The sequence below is a fragment of the Salvia hispanica genome, unplaced genomic scaffold, assembly GCF_023119035.1.
Source record: "Salvia hispanica cultivar TCC Black 2014 unplaced genomic scaffold, UniMelb_Shisp_WGS_1.0 HiC_scaffold_1334, whole genome shotgun sequence".
Classification (NCBI taxonomy): domain Eukaryota; kingdom Viridiplantae; phylum Streptophyta; class Magnoliopsida; order Lamiales; family Lamiaceae; genus Salvia; species Salvia hispanica.
Window position 1 is genome coordinate 1 of NW_025951621.1, and position 23942 is coordinate 23942.

Here is a 23942-nt window from a genome sequence, read left to right on the forward strand (position 1 = left end):
CAACCCTCATTTTTTTTTCAAAATACCACTCCAAGGGCATTTCAGTCTTTCCATATTTCATAGTTCACAAAAATATTGATATATCTAAACATCATCTTCTTCTTTTCTGAAATTCACATCTCATTTCTCTCTTTGTCGACCTTCTCTCTGTTTTTCTTATTTGTTTGCAAGTAATTAGTGTTGTGTTTGTCGTTCCTCTTCTTTAATGTCAACCCAGTCGGTGAACTTGTCAAATGTCTGCAAAACTAGTTGCAGGTGGCCCAGATTTAACTACGAAAAGTGTTGGTGTGGCAACAAAGCTGATTTAGATATTTGTCTCTAATTCAAGAAAGTGGTGAGAGTGAGAGTGAGAAAGCGGTGAGAGTGAGAGTGAGAATGTTAGACAAGGAATGTTGAAGAAGGATGGAAGCTTAGTCTTATTTTAGGAGGGAACGAAAACCTCTTTGCATAGTAACTGTGAATTCTACACCAAAACATATCAAATTATCTCCCTGGACACACTATCTTAAAGCATGCAGTCAATATCCCAATTTGAAAAGTAATGATGAAATATTGTAAAGACTGAAATGCCCTTAGTGGCATTTCGAAAAAAAAGGAGGATGGGAAGGGCATAAAAGATCGTAAAAAGTGAAAAAAGGACTTCAAACGATATTATACCCATACGTAAAGGTGTCTGGTGCATTTTTTAAAACATAGATACCTCCAGCATTCGATCAGCCATATATAGAGGCTAAATATGTAGTTCACTCTTCTTTTAATTCATTGTTTGGATATATACTTAAAGATGTGTACGGCTAAATTCTTTAATTCTTTATTAGGATTTCTTTATTATATATTATGTTAAATATAATTTTTTTTTCTATATCTTTTAATTATGAGTCATTTTGATAGTTAAACTAGATTTTTTATTAAAAATATAAAAGAGGTTCCATAAAAAATATTAAAAGAAAACATAAAAGTGTATGTTGTGGTTTAACATAAATTTACTTCTTTTCCTTAATATTTTTATTCTTTTCTTTTATGGTATACTTTAATTTGTTTATGTAGTAAAAACCACCTTAAATTTAATTATCAAAATGAGAATATTAAAATAGCTGGCCAAAAAATTACTTACTTTTAAATCAAATGCATATTATTGAAACTCAATCAATAAACAGTCAATTTACAAAAAGAATTATAAAATACGAAATATAGTGTTACTAAATATAACTAAAAATATTACAATAATAAAAAGAATTCTCAATAGAATTTGTTACCTAAAAAATAAATGAATTAAAAGAAAACGTGGGGTAGGGGTATGGAGGGTGGGGGTGGTGGGATGAATTGAATAAGTATTAAATAGTTTGTTGTCGTTTGATTACAAAATTTATGTGTTTTACGCCACAGCATGGCCCCTTCCGTTTTATTCTTTCTCTTTTTTTTCTTCATTTTCTTCTTTCTTTTTATTATTTTATCTTCCTTTTTTCTTCTTTTTTTCTCCCTAGTTTATGTTTTCTCTTTTTTTCTCTTCTTTCTCTTCTTTCTTTTTAGTGTTTTATACATACATCTAATTACATTCATAATATAAATCAGTAACAAAACACCTAATTAAATTAATTATTGAAAGTAATAAATTAACTGAATATTTTTAATTAAATTAATTATACTCATTTTAGGGTTAAAACACCTACTAAAAATATCAACTCTTTATCATTATGAATACAATTCACAATTTTAAATTTTGATTAAGACAATATTGATTAGTTATTAATTTAATGTAAAATAATAATTGTTATTTATTAATTACTACTAGCTTTTACTATTATAATAATAATAATATTACTATAATAATTAAATATATATAACTATAATTTATGATTATGTATATTTAAATGATATTAAAAAATAAATTAATTATTAATTTTATAACATCAAAATAATAATATTAATATTGATTAATAATAATAGTATAAAGAGTGAGGAGAATGAGAGAAGATATTATAATATCAATTTTGGTACTAGTTTTGTCAATGCCCAAAATATTCTTTGTGACACAAATGGAAGAATGAATTTGTTTAGAGGTATTTTGGGGTGAAAATTGCATCAGGTACCAAAAATGTGATTTATAGGTACAAAAAAAACATAAAATAAAGATCAGGTGTGCGAAAGTGAAAGATCGGTACCATTTATATAGTTCACTTCAGTGAAAATTACATAATCTGGATTCCTAATAAATTCCTAAATAAATAAATGGATACTGGATAAGTTAAAATAGAATACGTGGTATTTATATTTTATATTTTAATAAGTGTGTTATTATAAATAAATTATAATCTAAATTTCTAATTTTTGAAATTTATCAAACCATAAAATTTCGAAAAAAGAAAATATCAAAGCTTGGGAACTTCTCTGACTGATGACTTTTTGAGAAATTGGATCCCCATTCCCTATTTATACGGAGTGGGTCGATGATTCCTTCTTCTGATTGGAGATGGATTAATCATTTGAAATGTTATGGTAATTAAATACCATATTGATAAAATAAGAAAGATGAAAAGAATGGTAATTAAAATAATGTTAGTGGATAGATTATTAGTGTTTGAGGAGTTACAATGGTGTGGTGTGTTATAGTAGTGTAAGTTATAAATAAAATTGATGTACTATATGGGTAATGAGTTGGGAACAAATTTTCATATATGAAAATGCTCATATTTTTATGGAACAGAGGAAGTATATCTAATGTGAACTGATTGTCCTTCCATATGCTATAAACACGAAATTTGGATGCTTTTAATGTCTAGATTTGACTCTATTTTTATCGCATAGCATGTGAATTATGATAATTATTGCATATTTTACACATTTTGATAATTTGACACATTTGTTGAGTATTGCTCAAAAAAAACAAAAAAAAAAAAAGATGCAAGATGGTCAAAATCAACATTCAGACCCACTAAGCAAACTCAACGGTAACCTTGCTCGCCACAGGCCCGTTGTGGAAAGCACCGGGATCTGAATAATCGATTTATCTACTTTATGGATAGTAATTTTTCTTCTTTCTTAATGAAAAACATTGAAGAAGAAAACTTAATTCAATAAAAGGTGATTCGTTATATATACTTCACTAGTTGCGTGCTACTGTGTAGATATTTAGTGATGTTACAAATAATTTTATATGATACGAAGATGGATATTCAAACCACATTTCTTAATAATGCAAGCATAATAAAATATGAAATTGATTATCCTAAAGGAAGTTTAATAACAAATACCCTCTCTGTCCCACTAGAAATGAAACGTTTTTCTTTTTGGATTGTCCCATTAAAAATAAAACGTTTCTTAAAATAGAAATAATTTTATCTCTACTTTTCTCTCTCTCTTCTTTAACTCACAAAACAACACTACATAAAATCTTGTGGCGAAAAGCAAACGTTTCATATTTATTGGGACGACTAATTTTCTTATAAGCAAAACATGGTATCAATAAAACAAAGTGCTACTCCACTAAACATCAAAATGAATAAGTTAAAAAAAAAAACTGGTCTTCTTGCAAGTAATGTGACTTGCGCAGCAATGGCCGAGTTTGAGTTGATGTGGTTTCCTTTCCTCATCATTTCCCACAATTAGAGCATCATCTCCCACTTTGCTTCCTCAAATTTATTATTTATCCGAGTTTGGGAAGAATAAACTACTCAATTCAATAGGATTTCGAATCACTGAGAGCAAAACTACGATAATAGTGTTTGGACTATCATCCCAATGATTGCCTTTCGTCAGATCCAAAGAATTCATTCTGGATGGCAAACATATACTGAAACTGAACCAATCTCTCAAAATAAAATTATTTAATAAGTTTAGATAATTAGCTGAGATTTTAATATCCATTTATAATGAAAGTAATTTTAAAAAGTGAATGATACTCCACTACTTAGTACTAGTATAAAGTAGGAGTGTAAAGTTTAGCATTTGTTTTGAAAGAAATGTAATTTAGTAACCAATATGATGCAAGTTTCATATTTTACTAACCAATTATGAAATTAATCTGACTATACTCATTATTGCTCTAATACAACTAGTCTAAAGTCTTGCTTAGGAAAATCATTAACCCAACTGAAAATATTCCAAGGCCACCCAAAATTAAATGGTTAGCTCAAATTAACATCCGGAGTAGTGTGCTTTTCATTTCGCATTTCAAATTATGTTTAATTTTGAGAATGTAGTCATTATTAGATTAGAGCCCATTGCAGAATATACACAATGCAAAATATTTAGCAAATGAGTTGTTTATGCGGAGAGCAATTGGTTGAAACAATAGTAACTATGTGAATCTTTCCATGTTTGTTTTGTGTTAACTAAACCATGGTTTCAACAAGGGCCTCCTGCATAAGTTTCTCTGTCAAAGTTTTTGAGAGTCCCATCACACAATCAGCAGTTCCTACCTGCAAAAACTCATTCAGTTGGACAATGTGATGGATAAATTTATTATAACAACATATATATTTGAGCATTGTTCGTACATTTGGACTACAGAGAGAGAGAGAGAGAGAGAGTCTGACCACAGTGTCTACCAAAGGCAAAATCAGTGGATGTTCAAGCATCAAACCTCCAGCAACATTAAAAGTTATTCCCTCCTCAATCTGAGAGAACTTACTATAGTTAATTAAGCAAAGATACAATTACTTCAAACATTTTCTCAAACAATTTACCAGGCTATCAATAACTTCATCAGGTATTTCTAGGAAATAAACCTGCATTAGAAATCAAAATCTAAGTTAGTCCAGAAATTAGTTTCACCTCATGCTCATACATGTCAAAATATGATCCACAAAAAACTTTTTACATGCAAAGATTTTCACAAATGCAACTTATTTCACTAATGTCCAAGTTACTCAAATTACAGATAAAATACCAGCATGATACATACATGCTCAACTCGGTTTTCTTGCCTATGAGCTATTGCATGTTTCAAGCACAAGGAAAAGAAAACTTATGCAAAACCTGACACAGGCCCAGCACAATCCCAATACAGAAAATAAGAGTGAGAATAGCAATGTTCAGTAGAAGTAGTAGGTCTTGATTTCTAGCATAAAATCAAGATACCAAAAACTGAATCTTGATTCTTAACTTGTTAATATTTGATAATGCATCCCATTTAATGAGAAAAAAAGCTCCACACGAAGAAACTAGTGGTACTACCAAAAAAAAAGAGTAAATGGAATGGTATCTGAGAAGTACCTCTGCACTCTCCCATCCTCCTTTTCTACTACCTGTCACCAAGTTAGTTACAACTACTGATCCCACAACTTCGCCTGAACCACCAGAATAGTCTGTAAAGCAATATGACAAAGAAGAATTAACTAATATATAGGATAAATCCCATAAGTTTTTTATAAAGTTAATCAAGCAACCTCTAATAAACTGCCGTGCTTCTTCTGCAGATGTTGGCTTTTCTCTAATAGTCCCTTGATACACCACCACCTTAATACCAATTAGATGCAAATAAAGACTTAACTTCAAATAGCTGGTCCTGACCATGGCAATACCATTACAATCATGCCCCTATTCAGTGTTTGTGATGATGTTTGACAAAAATGAACCAAAAAAGGCAGGTAACGATAGATTACAGACAATGCACCCCATAACTATGCGCAAAATTCAATATAAACTTAGAAAGGAAAAATATTGCATGAAGAGACCTTCCAAGACTTTATGTAACCAACAGATTAAAAGAAATAGGTTTGTGAAATACTGAAAACGAAGACAAAATCAAACCTAAAATTGGTTAACTTTCACATGTTAATGTTAACTTAGTGATTACTTGAATGAGTGAAATATTTTCTATCTAACTGAATACTCCGTAATTGTTATTTTAGGCAGGTTTAGGTCAACTGAATTATTTAGTCACACTGTATTCTCTTGCTTTATACTTTAGAGAACTTCAGAAATTTGGATTGAACTGTTGACATAAATTGCCACTTAGATATGTGGATTATATTACTTTCCTATTATATTTGAAACAATCAGCATGGCAATTTTACAATTCTTTAAGCAAAATAGAGTCAAAATAGAATTAAAATTAATTTGTGAACCTCGTCTGTATTCTAGAATCAAGAGCGTCATTCTACAAAAAATAAAACCCCTATACAACAGCTTACAAGTTAGCATTGATCTGCTCAAGAAAAAATGAAAAAAAAAAAGTAGTATAGAGAAATAGAAGTAGAATAGAATCAATTGATATTAAAAGGAAATATCAACATACTGTATCAGCAGTTATCAGCAGGGTAGGGCGTGATATGTCCTCCACTTGAGCAGTTCTGTCGAGCTTCATCATAATAGCATCAGCCTAAGAAGTTAAAACGATAGAAACATCATTGAGCTGTATGCATCAAAAACATAGATAAAATTTGTTTAAGGTCAGCTTCGGATCCTTGAAATGGAAAAACTTGAAAGACATCCTTTGCACTATCCTATTACCAATTATCTTTAGCTTCCATTCAAGAAAAGTATTTCTGATGCCTAAAATCAGATTAGTAAAGGATGCAAAGCAACACCCTTTTGAAAGTCAATTTTGCTAGAATATCCAATAATGAGATCACAGTTTTAGTAAATGATGAGTTCAAAGGTAGTGCTATTGATCCACAAGAAGCTTCAACAAAATATGTAATGTGAAATGAAGTGCATTTTTCTCTGTATACATACATATATGTATGTTTTGTGTGAATTAAAATCATTTAATAAGAATATTTAAGAAAACAAGATTCAAAATTTCAAAACTCATACTATAATACTATGCAAGTTTGACATCAATGGAACATAAGGAGCAAAGGGATTTTTCATGAAGTATAGCTGCATACTTATAAGAAATAAGTAAATATTTTAGTTTCACAAAATTTATTAAAATTATATTACTGTTGAAAGCACATTATCTTAGTGAGTAATTAAAAAAGAGAAAATAAAATCAAATAGTAGTATTTGAGAAGAAGATTGAAAAAGCAAAACGCGCCTTTGCTTCAGCTAGGGCCATCACAAGGTCTTCCGGTTTTTCCTTCCTGATACTTTTCTCATCTATATCTGCACTCTAAATGCCAAAAGAGTAAAGTCAAGTAAGCGTCAGCTGTACAATTCCATTGCCCTATCTGGTTTCAAATTCTAATATATTAGAAGAAATTACCAGGATGGTGAAATCATAGCCCATCTCCGCCAGAATCTCGCGACGGGCCTTGGACGAAGAACCCAATATTATCTAAGCAACATGAGAATGAATGTGTTACTCCTACTTAGTACTATTTGATTAAAACAAATAATCAAAGCAGAAAAACCTCGAAATTTTGGTTTTTGGGAGGGATTCTGATGTCCATTAGCGTAGAGGATAAGCTATGCCGCCAACGCAACTATGAATTCCATTTGCATATCTACTTTACTCATGTTTTATACTATACTTACATTTTACTACAGCTATCATTATCACAAATTAGTATTAAATATTCCATGATTACTCTTTTTTTGGTATGATGAATTATAATTTCTTTACCTTTCCTTTGCATTTTCAAATTCTTTCTCAATTTATACCTAAACATTATATAATCAGAACTAAGATTAATTAAGTTTTGATTTCATCGTGAAGGAATAGCATAAACGAAAAAACGAATATTAAAATAAAATACTCCATTCATTCCATAGTAATAGAGACATTTTGCCATTATGGTACGTTCCATAGTAATAGAGTCTTTTTAGTAAAAGTCAACACATTTTTCCACATCTACTTTTACTCTCTCTTACTTTTTTCTCTCTTCATCTCTCTACCATTTTCATTTTCCACTTTATTCTCCTTTTACTTAGCTCAACTAACACAAATTTTCTTAATCTCCGTGCCAAAAAGAAACATCCCCATTACTATGAAACTGAGTGTGTAATGCTCATCCATAGCCCTTCCACTCCAGTATAAGTAGTCATATTCAAAAAATATTCAATTTCAAAATGAACGAGATAACAATAAACAATGATGAAAATTTTATAACCATTATCATCCATGCTGATGTGAGTACAAAACTACGGGTGGATGAATCCCATACATAAATCAGTTAATAACATAATTGAAAAGGCTTTTACTAAGTAATATAGGAATTCCTGAGCCCAAGAGTTAAAGAATAATAAGTACTACCCCTTGTTGGTTCCAAGGGATGGGGCAGGCTAGGTTAGCTGTTCAATTGAAAACCCCTTGTTGGTTCCAAGGGATGGGGCAGGCTAGGTTAGCTGAAAGATGGTTATCGGTTCAATTGAAAAGTATGAATGACAAAATTTCTCTAGACTAATAACCAAAAACCTTGCATATAAATAAGTTCATACATTCCTAAACAGTAGCACAAAATCGGATGATTTACTTTAATATTCGTGGGTCTCAAATTTAATGCAGCAAATATCATCACATAATGTTGACAAATGTTATCAAAGCATAATATTACACCACAGTAGTTAATTGAAAATGATATTTAACACCCAAATTCTGTAGGTGTGAAATAACTCATTCAGAAGACTAACAATGTAAATGTCAGTGCAAAAGGGTGAAGCACATCACAGTGAGCTTGCGACGTAGCATAAGTCATATCTGAGCCTTGATATCTTGAATAGCAACAAGTGCAGCATTGCGCCCCGGTGCACCCATTACGCCACCCCCGGGATGGGCCCCACTCCCACATAGATACAAACCTTTTACTGGAGTTCTGTAGTTTGAACTGCATCAACCACCAAATTATACATCATTTTACCAATAATAAAACTAGATGTACAGATTCATAGTATCTTTCCTGAGAAATGAGAATGCATACACAAGTACCTGAAATTCATGAATACATATACCACATGAACAGCTACATTAGTTGAATATGGTTGTATATGTGTTATTTTTTTTGTTCATCTAGCGTTCATAGATTTTGTGTTTATCCATGTGTTTTTCTATATTAATATGTATGCCGATTATGGTTCAAATAAAAAAAATTATTGTGAGAACTCCTGTACTGAAACCTAGGAGTAATTCATGATATTTGTAGAGTGCAATAGTTCTTACAGTTCTCTATTTAAGAAGTTTTCATTTGAGCTATATTGACCAAGCAGAATATGAAGAGTTACGAACATTACCATCCTTTCACAGGCCGCATGAGGAACAAGGAATCTAGTCCCATAGCACCATGAAAGATATTTCCACCTGCCAAAGTCACAAACCCCGGATGATCAAGCAAAGAATACATGGTGAACAGATTTTTCTCTGAAAAGAATGTGATTATCATCTAAATGGACCTTTATATATGCACAACGGACCACTGATCCTATATCTTACATCTAATATCCTTTGATTGTAGCTATAAATGAACTATGAACAAAGCCTATTCCAGCTTGGCCTATTTTAGGATCGAAGGTTTATGGTAGCCCGTCATGAGTATAAACTTTCCATTCAAACAGTTTTTTGACAAAATATAAGGTGCTTTCCATAAAAGCACTTAACATCATATCATATGCTAACCTGAGTGCCATTTCAACCTCATCTTACGTAATGACTACTAACAAACTCCGTAAGGTAAGGACTATTAGATTGTGTTCGAGTAAAAAGACAGAAATGTGAAATGATGAGCATGACTTAAATCTTAATAATAGAATACTAGGAGTAAAACGCATTTTACAAGCATATGAAACAACATTTCACTATTAAACTTCACAAGCATAGTACTGAAGTTTGACAGCCAAGTGAAGAAAAATTGTGAATCGATAGGTTAGGTTTTTGATCTAGATCCCTAGTTTCCGGTCTTGCTTTAATTATTTGAGTTCTAGGCTCATGGTCACTAGGAAGGATAAAAGTTATCTTAGTTAGACTTTATGCTTCGATACTGAAGCTTGGCTTAGGGAAAATTGGCCTGCAAGTTTCTGTTTTCTTTTGCAGTTATTCAGCAAGTACTCGTTCTTGTTTTCGTTGCAGTTCTTCAGCAAGTACTTGTTCTTCTGTTTTAATTTATTCCTTTCAACAAACAGGTTGTATTTTTTCTTTCATCTCAAAATACCCTTCACTTTATCTTATTCTACCAATAAATCAGTCTACGCAGTATTGATCTTGTTCTGCATAACTTTAAAAAAGTCCATCATGTTTATCTGCAAATTCTAAGTTCATGTAATAACCACGTATTGTCTTTGTATGAAGGTATAAATACCCATCCTTATTCCTGCAATGAATAGAATGGGTACCTGTCAAACCAATTTCTCGTTCAAGGTCTGGTGGAGTCAACATGTCATAGCCTATGATTGATGAATTAAAGCCTGGGGCGTACTCCTCAATTAAGTCGAAGCATCTTTGAGCAAATGAGCTCTGCATCAAAACTTCAGCATTAGAAAAGGGATATTTATACCAAATAGAGGTGTGGAGGACACTTTATTATGAGAAAATGCCCGAATGAAATAAAATAGATGAGGTAGCAAAACTCAAAATCTGTATACAAACCACAGAACTGACTTACTCTGTATTCAGAATCTTCCCAGCTGCCATCGCTAGGCTTATATGGTGTGTACTGAATAAAGAGGTTGATCACATGCTTTCCTGTACAGAATTGTCGATACTTTTACTATAATGTTATGGCCAGAAGATTCAAGAAAGATGGTAGCAGCATTGGGAAATAAATCAAACTATTTTACATTGAGAAACGGAAAATTACAAACCATGCTATTACTAGTTGAAATTGTAAGAAAATCTCTGGATTGAAAAAAAATATCTTTAGAAATGAAGATTGCATATATAATATACTCGTCCAAATAAATCACCGAGACTTTTAAAGTACCAGGTGGAGAAATGGTCTTGTCCAGTGCAGAAGGAATTGTCATCTCAATTATAGGTCTTCGAGAAGGTATCCCGTTTAGAGAATCCAAACATGCAGATTCAATCTCCTCCATCCTATTTTAGCCAAAAGAACATGACATCAACATCATCCATAGACAAATAAGTTAGAAGAACTATTAAAAAACCATTTTCTGACATAGTTTGAAGTGGCGAATAGTTACTTTCAACGTCGTGAATGTGATTTGAAAGATCTTTTACATAATTATTAACAATGTCTGTAAGATAACAAGAACACCAAGGAAATTTCTTTTTCTTTTTCTTGTTGTTAGGGTAAACATTAAGGCAATTTCACTTTCAAATAAAAGGCAAAGTTTGTATTTTCACACTGTTTGTGTATAGTGTAGGAGAACTCCAGCACAAAGAATGGAAAATAAATTATGGAAAGTGAAATTAAACAATTAGAAGAGTTCTCATCTCTACCTAAGTGTGATGTGCACTTTCTGATCAAAAAATAAATCTTAGACTGTTCTTTTCGTAAGGAGAAAGAACCCTTTTATTTCCTAGGCCAAGTGAGCTGGCCAGAGGAGTCTGCAAACCAAAATCTACAATCAAACTATAAATTAATTAATTATCAACTGAGTTTGGAACAGTGTTGTTAGGGGCGTGGGGCGCAATAGGCCGATTATGAAAAAATCCTGAGCGCGGGGAGATAGGGCGCACTAACAGAACAGAATTCTTCTTTTCTTGCTATACTCAAAGAATTTGAGTAGAATCAGGAAGAATCAAATGAGAAGAGGATAATAAGAAATAATTAATGTCTTGAGAAGAGAAGAGCTGGACACAATTTCAATTTTTTGAGATTTGAAAAAGTTACTACTCCCTTGGTTCCCTCATAGTTGAGGCAGAAAAAAAAAGAAAGTGAGAAAGTGAAACTATATATAGAAATGCCTAAACTATGAGAGAACTTCCCAAAATGGAAAAATGACTCAACTATAAGGGAACGGAGGGAGTATTATTTTGGGTGATATTTTTGGTGATTTAAAGGAAAAGATTTCAATATTAATATGATTGAGTTATTTTAGGAAAATACGATTTAGCATTTTCTGATTTAAAAATTTTAGCAGCCGAAGGCTCACCCCAGACACCTTGGGGCGATTTACGATTCAGCTGGCGCCCCGAGCCTTCAAATCTTATTTTCCTTTGACACGAGTCGAAACTCTCAACAAAAACTAATGAGCTCCTTGATACGAGCCTAAACTATCAATGAAATTGATGAAGAAGCTCCATGGTACGAGCATAAACTAGCAATGAAAATTAAAGAACTTCTGAATATGAATATAAACTATTTATCAAACATATCGTTGCAAGTTAAGCATTGAAAAAATTGCTATTGAACTTGAGGGGGAGTGTTGGTATGAAAAGAATATGTGTGATTGAAGGAAATACACCCTGCGTCCGGCATTAGGAGTACCGGAAGTCCAAATTCACTTTTACTATATATAGTAAGTAAGCATCACATTGTACTAACTCATCCACTCATGTTTTATTATAAAACTAATACTCCCTCCGTCCCCTAAAAATAGAAACTTGCAACGGCATGGGTTTTAATGCAAAATTGTGAAAGAGAGAGATAGAAAGAAAAGTGTGTTAGTGGAACATGGGTATCACCTCATTAGAGAGAGAAATTTTCTTAAATAGAAAGTTTCTATTTTTGGGGGATAGATTAAAAAGGAAAGAGTTTCTATTTTTAGGGGATGTGGGAGTATATAATTATGGGTCTCACACTCCACTATTTTATTCCACCCACTTTCCTTTGTATTTCTTAAAACCGTGCGAACTTGACCACTACTCCTAATGCCGGACAGAGGGAGTAATACAATTAGAGACTATTCACGAAAGGAAGAAATCAATTTGGCTCAATCTATATAAAGAGTTGGATGTATTGTTAATTAACAAGAGCATAATACAGTGTAGTTTTTATTATGAAGAGAGTTACTCTGGAACATACAAAAGCAAACTGGCATCAACATTCAACAGGTCCAAAAATGTCAAGGGATGTTAGCTTTTAAGTTGCCTTCATTTAGGCTCGTCAATGAGTTGATATATAGAATCGCATGGAATATAATTCTTTTGGGTAAATTCGAAATTTGATGACCTTTTTTGTGCTAATGACTTCCCCTAGAAAAAGCAAGCATGCGAAACTGTGTAGCATCTTCAATAAGAAAATTTAGGAAATACCTCTCCGCACCAATGTGGATTGTGCCCATATGCTGCGGGCCAGCATCTGGACTGTTCAATTTACAGCAATGAAACTGCGGTAACTTCTCAACAGCCAGATTAATTTTGGTGGTCGCCTGTCCAAGATGAAAGTATTATCACTCATTCACTTGAATTTCAGTTGCGAAAATATACAAGGAGAAACAATTTCCAGAAACTCAAATAAAGCTTTATGAATGCAACCTATGTTTCCTTTTTTCTTAATCTTTTTTTAGTTCGGGGAGGGGATATCAGCAGTAGTGACTGAAGCTGAGACGTCTCACATTTACATAGGGAGGTCTACTGCGTGGGTGTCACTTATAGGGTAACAAATGCAACACATTAAAAACATAACAAGTCATGAAAATATGCTTATTTGTGTATGCAACTGATACGATCCCTAATCGGTTTCACACGAAAGTGTGGAATAGCATATAAGAGGGAGTCAACCCTTTACATTTGACCATGGTTTTGGGTTAAGAAGGCTTCCTATCTTATATGCTTATCAATTTGGTGCGGTGAACGTGGATCCGAATGTCCTACGGAAAGGGGCTACCCGTAGGTGTGACCAAAGGGGTGCCACCGAAAACTGTGGGCCCGGAGGAAAAAGGCAGCAAAGGGAATGGTGGGCCCATGGCTTTGGGTTTGCCAGCCGGCGTGTTCCATCCGTGGCCGTGCGGTTAAAAAAGAGGGATGGATTGATACACTTTCACACGAAAGTGTGGAATAGCATATAAGAGGGAGTCAACCCTTTACCTTTGACCATGGTTTTGGGTTAAGTTAGGGCTTCCTATCTTATATGCTTATCAGCAACATATTTTGTTTTAACAAATTACCATCAATTATTTGAAAAGAAGACTTACAGAGCTATAGTCAGCGTTCTTGATTGCGTCAAGAAATTCATAAGGAAGTACATTTTGTGGCAAAAATTCCTGTGTCAGTAAAAAAGCTATTGAAATTTGTGGTCCACGATCACAAATCTTTTACCTTAATAAAATCCTTTAGTCAAAATGGAATATAAGCAGAAGAAGAGAATTAAAAACTTCACCACAAATGTCCTGTATGGCGTTGCATTTGATAAAACAACAGAAGAGTGCAGTTCTGTACCATCAGCAAGTAAAACCTGATCACAGTCCACATACCAATTATATAAATTGGTGTGTCCAAAGTTTGTAATAGTCAACCATAAAATTCAATTCACATGCTTACTCCAGATACTCTGCCGGAATCATCAATTATCAATTTTGATACCTAAGAGCATAACAGAAACGGTTTTAGACTTCTTAAAAGAAAATTATTTGCACAGCAAAACAACGCAAAATGATGTTAGTAAAATGAACATCCACCAGACTTGCTAACTAAAAAAAGCTTGAGACTTTGTCAAAAGCAAAGATTAGTTAGACTGAACATACAAAAACTGCTTCAGTTCGCCTAACTAGCTACAAACAGAACTGTGTGCTATCTTTAATGTGTATTTTACAATAGCAGAAAAGATTCAAATTATAACTTCTTTCTCTTCTAGGTTAATGAACAAGACTGGATGACAACACTCTCTTACAATGCTGTACGGCAATATAAAGCTTTCAATTTGCACGCATTGATAAAAACTATGTTTCTGGTCAGATAATTGGAACATTATTGAAAGTGATAACAGCATAATAAGTTAAGACTTTTCAAAAAGATGTAATGGCAGCACTCTGAGATACTAGTACATTTTGAAGCAAATAACAATAGTTTGCAAACATGGTATCTGATCAGGAGGCACAAGCTAACATAATTAATTTTCACAAACTCACTTCAGTCTCTGTCATTATGGTAACACCAGCTTCTTTAGCAGCTCTTGAGATTGCCAAGGACACAGAACCCATCCCACCTTCAACAAACCTGATAATTTGTCGTATGAGAACTTACAGGAACTAAATGAACGATATCCACATGCTAAGAAAAATGAGGGACCATGTCAAAGATAGGTTTTAGTCATTAGGTATCTTACTTGCATATATCTTTTATACAGCATCAATTGGAAGTCACGGAAAAACTGAAGATGGGATATAAAACATCCTTGAAAACATTGGATACAAGCAGGTATATGTTTGATATTATTAACTACGAAAAAATAACAATGCAGTGACATTTTACCATGTTTACATAGATACTCACGACCAAATGCCGCGATCGCCGTCAGTTTCTCCCATCACATGGTGTAGCAGAACATATCCACTACCTGGTGTACTGACAGATCCCTAGGATATAACAAAAAAAGAGACAGGAGCTCAAAACGAAATTGTAACACATTGAATTTGGCTCTGTATCTAACACATACACAGAGCACAAAGTCACAAACACAATGGATGAGTGATTAACTGCTCCAAGAAAAGTTAACAAGCATTGTATAAGAACCAGGTATCTTGTAGTGGGTGAGGAAGGAGTAGAGGAATAATAAAAAATAAAGTTAAAAAAATAAAAGGCAAAAAGAAAATACAAAATAAAGTTAAAAAAATGTAAGGCAAAAAGCAAACAACACACAAACATACCAGAGAGCAGAAGGAAGAAGGAACTTAAACAATGCAATATTGATAAGACATACACAGTGCCATGAACTGTATCAATCAAGGAAAGGAAATAAATTCTCTCTGAAAGATTTGTTATAGCAATTGAGTCACTGACACTACCATTAAAAATATTATTGATACTGAGCCACCACATATGAATTGCCAGTGTACTGAAAATAAGAGTTGAGACAATTCTTACTGTTGTCCCTATAACTGCATCAGTTGCAAGTGTTGCCTTGAGGACATCAGCCTGTATTACCAATACAATAATGAAAACATAAGATGGAATAATAAGTAAATAGAAGTTCAAACTGCAGGATTTTCTCATTTACCAAATGAAAGCTGTACAAATTTTCCAAGACACTAGACACAGACCAAATGTTATTAGTCGGAGTTAAATAGATCCTTTTTCCATTCTTTCTTTTGATTAAAGAAACCTGCAACTGCTACAGCCTACCAGACAGCCAAACCCGGGTTTGTGCTATTCGCGTACAAGCCATACAAAAAAAATGGCTATGGAAACTCAGTGCGGAGGGGGTCAACCTAAAATGCATTAATGGGATCCAATCCTGTGAAGTTTGGCCACATGCTCACCTACTCCAGTAACTCCACCAATTGGCCACCCCCAAGGGAGTGGTAGGTTGTTACTAATGTGTTATTTGGTTATCTTAGGCCTCAAGGGTAGATGAATTTAAAAACAGCTCCTATGATTGCTACGAGGGAAACAAGCATATCGAATATTGATTTACAAGCAAAACCAGAAGCCCATTATCTCATCATCAACCCACCAAAAACCTTGATCATTACTCCAAGATAAATTAAGTTCTGACTAAATTCTTCCATCTGATAAAATGCTTTTTCACCTTGGCCGTGACAGAAATTATAAGGTATGAGGTGTTTTCACAAATGCATAGCTCCAAAGAGGGTTGCTAGATCCTTCTAGTACAAACATTTTTCAAGTACCTCAAACCAATTGTTTAAGACCTTTGATGCAGGAGACAGCAACAGATCCATAAAATCCCTACAAGCTCAACGAATAAAAGTAAAGAAAGGTAAGATGCTGTACTTAACTGCGTATTAACTAAATTCTACTTGAACAGAAGCAAAGCAGATGCAAAGATCTCGCTATTGAACAAGTTAGAAACTGATATGAACTCTTACAGAAGCTCCTTATTCCCCATGGCAACTGCCCGTTGCATCAACTGAGCCCAAAAGACTGACTTCTGTAGGTTATCCTTCATACGAAAATTAAAGGATGCAGCCTCTTGTAGTTTCTCCGGAGGAGATGAATCCAAAAGGGGATCCATGAATTTGCAGAAGTTCTCTAGTTCCCTCTCGTACCTACACAAAGGTGCCATATATAAAATAAAACAAGAGCCATAAACATGACTTCTACTTCTTTAAAAATGTGAGAAATATGGAATTTTAAAGTAATTGAACCAAACATACGGAAACCTAATGACTGAATCAATTATTATAGTGGTAGTTCTAGATGAATGAACATTCAGCACCCTTCCAGGAGGATACACTGAATAGCTGCTGCAACCAACTAGTACTTCGCAAGTATAGTCAAACGCATTCCTAAAGAAGTTCGCACTCTGCAGTCTAATACATCTTGTAGAAGTTGATAAGCACTGTGGGCTAATTTACTAAGATGGAGATAACTTTCAAATAGTTTCCTATCAGCTGTGCACCGAAGGTATTTTCAGTATCATAACGAGTTCGATCACCTCAAGAGTGTCACGCTAAAATTTGATGAAAATGAAAATAATATGCATAATGCATGCTAATCAAAACTTACTAATTTTCACAACCAAGTAATAATGGGAAAGCAGATAAATTTCCTCAAGCCCTTTTGACTCATCAAAGGAGATAAAAGTTCAAAAGCTGCTTATTTCCATAATCAAGTGAAAGCAGGTAATTTCCTCAAAACAGATCAAAATATGGCAATTTCCAAAACCATGCAAGTAATGGAAGCATAAAAAAAACCTTTCAACTGAGATAATATTGACGCATTTGTTCACATTTGATACTATAAATTTATAATCAAGCACCCTACTCCCTTATCAACTTCAAAACATTTAGGCTAGTATACCGGGGATAAGCCTCAGCATCACGCTTGGAGAATTTAGAAATCTGAGAGTGGTTAAGCGTCTTATCAGTGCCCAGCAAAAGGTAACGCCCATCCACACACGGAGTGAAGGACGCTGGATTCCTCTTCAGCAACTTCAATCCATGCCTCCCTAACTCCAGCTCCCTGATTTCACAATTGACAACAGCAATCAACAAATTGAAGCGGAATCAGTAGGAATAGGGTTACGAATTACGATTATGTACTTAATAACGGTGGGGCGGAGAAGGCTCTGGAGGTAGCTGCAGCGAGAGAACTTGAAGCCAGGAACGAGTTCCTCAGTGACGGCGGCGCCGCCGATGACGTGGCGGCGCTCAAGGACGGCGACAGAGAGACCGGAGCGGGCGAGGTAGGCGGCTGCGGTGAGTCCATTGTGGCCGGCGCCGATTACAAGAGCGTCCCATTTTTGGTTGATCAATGCTTGGGCGGAGATGGAAGTGGTATGGTGCCTTGGCCACATCTCTGCTCAGGCTCAGCTCTCTCAAAAAGATGTTAGGTGGTCATGCACAAAAATACACTATAAAACATTTTTTCATTTCAGGTTAGCAGTCCTCTGCAGTGCAGGCCAAAAAAGCACACATCTCAATATTGTGTCGTTTTGGGCATTGTTTACTGATATCTATTACACCACTTGATCTTCTATAGTAGTAGTAGAAGATAAAAATTACTGATTTTGATTTTGATTTTGTTTTTTTAAGAAATTGGGTGTCGAAGACTCAATTATTCAAGACTTACTCAAAAAGGAAATCGGGTTTGGGTATAGGATATGGAAAATTTGTATTTTCATGTTCACATACCCGAAGAGATTTCAGAGGTGAAATCCGTAGATATCTAAATTGACATTCATATTCTCGGCGGATAATTATGTTGGGGTTATGTTGAAACATGCATAATAGAAGACTTGAATAATATTCACTATTACCGTACACTATGGGCTGTGACTATTTACAGACCTGCTCAAAGTTTATCGAACCGGCGGTTAAAACTGAAACCGTGAGAATTTATCCGAACCGAAACCATCGATTTTTGAATCGTGGTTCGGTTCAGGTTCAAAAAATTTTGAATCGAAACCGTGCCGGAACCGCCGGTTCCGGAGCGGTTCCAAACCATAACTGCAAGAAATCACCGGAAAACCGTGAAACCAAGTCGGAACCGCAAAAAACCGGCGGTTCAAAACCGTGGAAAATCATAAAAAACCACCGGAAAACTGTCGGTTCGGAACCGAAACCGAAACCGGCGGTTTTGGAACCGGAACCGTAACCGCGAAACACCCTCGCGGTTCGGTTTCATTTAAAGAATTTCCAAAACCGGAACCGGCGGTTCCGAACCGTAAACGTCGGGTCCTGAACCGTGGGCACCTCTAACAGTACTTAAATTGAGTAAAATGGTAATTGAGTATCATTTTTGCTTTAGACATATCATTTTTGGATAACCTTCGCCCAGGCGTTGTATCAGATATAATCAAGGTGTTTTTCACCTTAATTCTCATTGTCTCAAGACTTTTGGTGCCCTTTGCTGGCCACAGCTCCATTCCTTCTCCTTGGATTCAAAGAACGTCTCCCATGTGCCTCATCGAGTAAATGTCGTCGTGTATTTAGTTATCATTGTTTCTCTAAGACATTTCCACGACATTTATTGCACACCGTTTGACAGTGGCTCCTAGTTTTGGCTGTCGACATGTCAACAACATTTCAGAGAAACCATGTCTCTGTAAAATAATATAAAACACATTATCAAGCCATTTATTCAAATGCTCAATTTGAATATAATTAATGAATACAATTAGGATTTAGGACATACCAACTTCAATGGTGTTGCTCCATATTTGGCATTGATGAGGTATGCGTGTTAGCAAGGGAGCTATCTATCACATGCATTTTCGCAGCATCGTTATCAATGCATATTAAGTAGTACGATCGGTTTCACAAACTGGGAAGAAAATCTGCATAAAAAGTGATAGATATGTTTTTGACATATAAGACTTACGATAATGTAATCATTTATTTATATCACCAACTGAATAGTGTATGTACACAACATAAAGACGTATCTCGTAAGCATTATTGCAATTATTAGCATACATTAGTGTATAAAATTTTTGTTATAATGTAGTACGAAATAGGGGTTAATAACTAAACTTATAGCACAAACACTTTTCCTAATAGAGCTCATACGCCTGTCTTTTTAGTACCTTTTCACGATGAGTTTTGTTTTGGGAACGAGCGAGTGATAGACCTTGATTAAAATACCGTCTTCGTTTTGTTTAGTTGCGAATGGAATTTTCGAATGCTTGTTTTATTGTTGATTAATTGTGTGGTGAAAATAGTCGACGAGATTATTGTGAGAATCGTCGATGGAAAAGTTGGGCGTTCGTCTAAGTACTTGGAATAACACCAAAGTACTAAAATAATAAAACACCACAATTTAATCTAAGCACTAAATTTCATATATTTTTGGGCCTATCACTTTTGTCTATTTTTATTCTTTTCTAGCTCATTTATCCTTATTCAATTAGGCTATTTTTAATATAGCCATTTATTCCTAATTCTTATTAAATTACCGCTCAAACTAAATTTCTTCTCCTAAATCCTTTCTACACGTTTTCTTCTCTTCATCAATATCTCCACTCCCTAAAATCTCTCCAACCACCAAATCCATGAATATTTCTATCAATTTTGCCTATAAGATCCCACATTCACGTCCTTTTCAAACTCTACTGCAGTTCTTTCTTCAATTTCACACGAAGGTAAATTCTCCTCAATCTCTTGAATAATAAACCTTCGCATAATCATATTAATTTTGTAGTCAATTCCATCGTATTGCAGTTCTGAATCGAGAGAGAGCTGTGATCTCAATTCCCCCAGTTTTCTAACAAGTTTGATTCTTCCTAAAGGTATCTCCTTTGATCTGAAATCATCTCCTCATCATTCCATGACGTAGATCACATATTCGCACACGAGAATAAATTCTTTTGAAATCCTTGAAATTTTTGAATGACGCTCCCTCCTAAAGCTTCGGTATTTAATGCTTAGAATGTCATTTTGTGTTTCTCTTAAATTCCAAATTTCTGAATTCATCTGCCTGCCCATAAATATTTGAAACGAACAACTATGAATTTTTAATGAAAGATTTAGATTTGGGAAAAGGATGAGAGACGTGAGTTTTGGTAGAGAAAGATGGGTACCTCCTATTTATGATTTTGGACGAAAATTTTGGAGAACTGGAGAGAGAGTTATAGCCGAGATATGTGTTTCAGATATGGGAGTTGGATTTCGTTTCTGTTTTGTAAGTGGTGGACGATGACTGAGAGGGAGAGGGAAGGCGTGAGTTACAGTAGAGAGAAAAGAAGTTTTCGACAGTCAGAGAAGGGAATACATAGGTATTTTTCTTTCCATCCTTTTTATTAAAAATGTGTTAGAGTCGAGAATGTACTAATACATACATATATGTGGTGGCTGGGCATTATACACACAAAACTAATTTTACTTCTTTTACCTTGTTTTGCAATGTGTTGGAATGGGGAGTATATACGTGTGCAGATGTGGGAGTATTCTGCATTAAATTCTTTTTATAATAAGCTTTCTGATGTTCTTTTGTGATAGAGAGTTTGACGTGTAGTGTTGAGGGAGTTGTTAAATAAAGTGGTGTTGAGGGAGTATATACGTGTAGTGAAAGTTAGAGCTAGTAAATTGATAATGCTTGGTTTATTATTATTTTTTTTTGGTTTGCAACTTTGGCCAAAGTAATGCTTTAGAAATGGGCCACTTTAATTCTTTTGTTGGGCCTATTTGGTTTTAGTTGGGCTTAGTTGATTGGTGTTGGGCAAATTTTTGAGTAATGGATTGAAGCTGAAAAGTACGAGGTTTTCATATATATGCATACGATATTATTTTAAAAAGGGTGAGCTTGTGCACGTTGTTGGCAGTTGGAATAAGAAGTGATTGAGGAGTAAGCTTGTGAGGTGGGCTTTCGTTTTAAATAAGGACTATGTCCTAAATACTATTTTATGTGAAAGGAGGTGAAAATTGTTTGTCTTGCCATGTTTTGTGTTTGAATGAACCTATCTAAAGTGGCTACGTCATGTATGTTTAATCGAATTCCGGTCCCAGTGAGGGCCGCAAACCCTGCTCGGACTAGTGTACACCCAGGAGATCGTGCGCTATCTCTTTGGAGTTGGCCGGTCTAGTGACTTGGTTCGTGGCCACGTTCCTTGTCATGTATGTTCAGATATGGTGGTGATGGTGATGTGGATGGAAAATGGTTGCAACCGAAATTTATGTGAAAATGCTTTTAGTGACTTGGGTTCTTTTCATTTAAAACCCCCAAGATCACTCGGTATGGCTTGTCAAATTGATTTGGCATGTGTCCACTGAGTGCATCAAGTACTCAGCCCTGCATATTTGTTTTCTTAATGTGCAGATTGAGCGACGACGGGCGTGGAGGATGTTGAGCAGAATTCATGGATTATTTATGTCTGGCTTAGTATTGTTGGATATGTCGTGTCTTCATACTCGGCATTTTCCGTGTCTTGAACGCTTCCGCTAGTGTGTCTTTTCTTTAGAATTGTTTTAGTATTGAGGGTCAACCACTTTTAAATTGTTTACGTTCCAGTCTTTATTTCCTTAGAGTTGGTACTTTGTTGAAATGATAGTACTTTGTTTTTCTAAGTTTTCAGTTATTAAAATATTTTGGACCAATACGTTTGTTTCTCATTTTCTTTCCCGCTTCTTAAACCCTCCCCTAGTCGCGATAAACCGTATTTTCTATCCTTAGAAAAATGTCACACCCCAATCCTTTCTGATGTATAAACTTATAATAAATAAATTCAAAATTTATTTATAAATAATCCACTCGTCATGTAAATAAAATACACATATTATATCATTTCAAAAACAAACATTTATCAAGTACATATTTTAAAACATTCTAAACCTAGTGGGACCCTCTCACCACTCTATATACTATACATTTATGTAGACGCAAATATGATGAGGAGGAGAAGGTTGCCAAAATGCGTCAGCCGCCGACCCTGATAACATGTGGAGTTCCTATGACCCACGTCAACGAATAATTTCACTGATATCTTATTCCTGAAAAAATATTAGTGGTTTATATGAGCCACAACTCAGTGTATATAAACCTTACCTTTAATTCCACATCTCAAGATCAAACATATTCTTTAATCAATACATATAACAATAACCAACAAATATTAGAAACAATTCCATATACATATGCATATGCCACTCTGTTCGATTTATTATTATGTGACACATCAAGCCTGGTATCTGCCCGGGATTTCCATTGTATACGACCCGTAGGTCCCTTATATTTATTTGACCTTTCCACGAAGGTCCCTCTTTGATTTGACCTTTCCACGAAGGCCCCTCTTTGCATATTTTGACCTTTCCACGAAGGCCCCTCTTTGATTTGACCTTTCCACGAAGGTCCCTCTTTGCTCTTTGTATTGACCCGTAGGTCTATTATCATTGTATATGGCCCATAGGTCTTTTGCCATTGTATATCAGATCCATAGCAAGAGTGTCACATATCCTCTTTAATCCCATGATTCAAATGATTCCAATATGATACATCAAACATATCCATTACACCAATTACATAACCATATATTCCATCAATTAATTCCAATACTATAGGTAAACATATATTTTGCACAAACCACATATCCACATCACATTTGACCATCAATATCAAATAACACATAACCATTTCAAGCTCACATCATATAATTCAAATATTCACTCCAATTTAACACATAGCAATTAATCACATAAACCATGTAAAATTAAAAGTGTGATTTATACACACCTGATTAAGATAGGTAAATTTATTGAGCTCCTGATTCCGACTCTAATATCTTTTCTTCTTCTAATATTTCTCTCATCTTCCTCTACTAACTATTATCCTTCTCCTCTTTTCCTTTCTTTTCCTTTTTTCCTTCTTCCTTTTTCCAAGCTCACTGACTCTACGTGTGTGTATATATAAACATGATATATAAATATGCAAAGACGGTTACAGAAAGAATAATAACTCTAATGGTAAATAATAAAATAAATATCAACATGCATGCTGTATAGTTTATTTCTTCGACATTTGTCATGCAAGATTAGTGGCACTGTTAACACTGTACACGTACATACTAACACATTTTTATATTTGAAGCTATGTTACTACCATTATTTATATT

The 23942-nt window shown here is 34.4% G+C and overlaps 2 protein-coding genes and 1 long non-coding RNA gene across 8 annotated transcripts; 1 reads left to right on the forward strand and 2 right to left on the reverse strand.

Moving 5' to 3' along the window:
- Window positions 1-4230: 4230 nt before the first annotated feature.
- LOC125198272 (7-methyl-GTP pyrophosphatase-like) lies at window positions 4231-7428 on the reverse strand. 4 transcript variants are annotated; one of them, XM_048096653.1, is made up of 9 exons: window positions 7299-7428; window positions 7151-7222; window positions 6983-7057; window positions 6239-6322; window positions 5388-5538; window positions 5215-5306; window positions 4686-4727; window positions 4497-4616; window positions 4231-4418 (listed from the first exon to the last, which is right to left on the reverse strand). In XM_048096653.1, exons 1-9 carry the CDS (start codon window positions 7335-7337, stop codon window positions 4332-4334), a joined length of 762 nt encoding a protein of 253 aa, XP_047952610.1. In that variant the 5' UTR covers window positions 7338-7428; the 3' UTR covers window positions 4231-4331. The 4 variants fall into 4 exon arrangements, with proteins under 4 accessions (XP_047952610.1, XP_047952612.1, XP_047952611.1 ...); XM_048096655.1 differs by having other exon boundaries at window positions 5388-5457; window positions 7299-7427; XM_048096654.1 differs by having other exon boundaries at window positions 4536-4616; window positions 7299-7426.
- Window positions 7429-8337: 909 nt separating this feature from the next.
- LOC125198274 (pyridine nucleotide-disulfide oxidoreductase domain-containing protein 2) lies at window positions 8338-18286 on the reverse strand. Of its 2 annotated transcripts, XM_048096657.1 has the most exons (16): window positions 17941-18285; window positions 17699-17860; window positions 16765-16944; window positions 16567-16624; window positions 15803-15853; window positions 15212-15294; window positions 14848-14935; window positions 14261-14302; window positions 14100-14174; window positions 13915-13983; window positions 13034-13149; window positions 10797-10909; window positions 10479-10558; window positions 10210-10330; window positions 9115-9181; window positions 8338-8711 (listed from the first exon to the last, which is right to left on the reverse strand). In XM_048096657.1, exons 1-16 carry the CDS (start codon window positions 18192-18194, stop codon window positions 8579-8581), a joined length of 1692 nt encoding a protein of 563 aa, XP_047952614.1. In that variant the 5' UTR covers window positions 18195-18285; the 3' UTR covers window positions 8338-8578. The 2 variants fall into 2 exon arrangements, with proteins under 2 accessions (XP_047952614.1, XP_047952615.1); XM_048096658.1 differs by lacking the exons at window positions 13915-13983; window positions 14100-14174; window positions 14261-14302 and having other exon boundaries at window positions 17941-18286.
- A 1911-nt stretch (window positions 18287-20197) lies between these two features.
- LOC125198273 lies at window positions 20198-22249 on the forward strand. Of its 2 annotated transcripts, XR_007172376.1 has the most exons (4): window positions 20198-20480; window positions 20560-20627; window positions 21634-21695; window positions 22154-22249. It is a non-coding gene; the product is annotated as an uncharacterized LOC125198273 (long non-coding RNA). The 2 variants fall into 2 exon arrangements; XR_007172377.1 differs by lacking the exons at window positions 21634-21695; window positions 22154-22249 and adding an exon at window positions 20991-21626.
- The last annotated feature ends 1693 nt before the right edge of the window (window positions 22250-23942 follow it).

What these genes read in the sequence shown, in the direction of transcription:
- LOC125198272 (XM_048096653.1), bottom strand. Translation starts at nt 7,337, where the DNA reads ATGGACATCAGAATCCCTCCCAAAAACCAAAATTTCGAG. An exon ending in GAGGATGGGAGAGTGCAGAG is followed by an intron (nt 4,728 to 5,214) that starts GTACTTCTCAGA and finishes TTTCTAATGCAG; the next exon opens with GTTTATTTCCTAGAAATACC. An exon ending in TCTCTCTCTGTAGTCCAAAT is followed by an intron (nt 4,419 to 4,496) that starts GTACGAACAATG and finishes GAGTTTTTGCAG; the next exon opens with GTAGGAACTGCTGATTGTGT.
- LOC125198274 (XM_048096657.1), bottom strand. Translation starts at nt 18,194, where the DNA reads ATGTGGCCAAGGCACCATACCACTTCCATCTCCGCCCAAGCATTGATC. An exon ending in AGAACGCTGACTATAGCTCT is followed by an intron (nt 13,150 to 13,914) that starts GTAAGTCTTCTT and finishes CATCTTGGACAG; the next exon opens with GCGACCACCAAAATTAATCT. An exon ending in ATGCGGCCTGTGAAAGGATG is followed by an intron (nt 8,712 to 9,114) that starts GTAATGTTCGTA and finishes TGGTTGATGCAG; the next exon opens with TTCAAACTACAGAACTCCAG.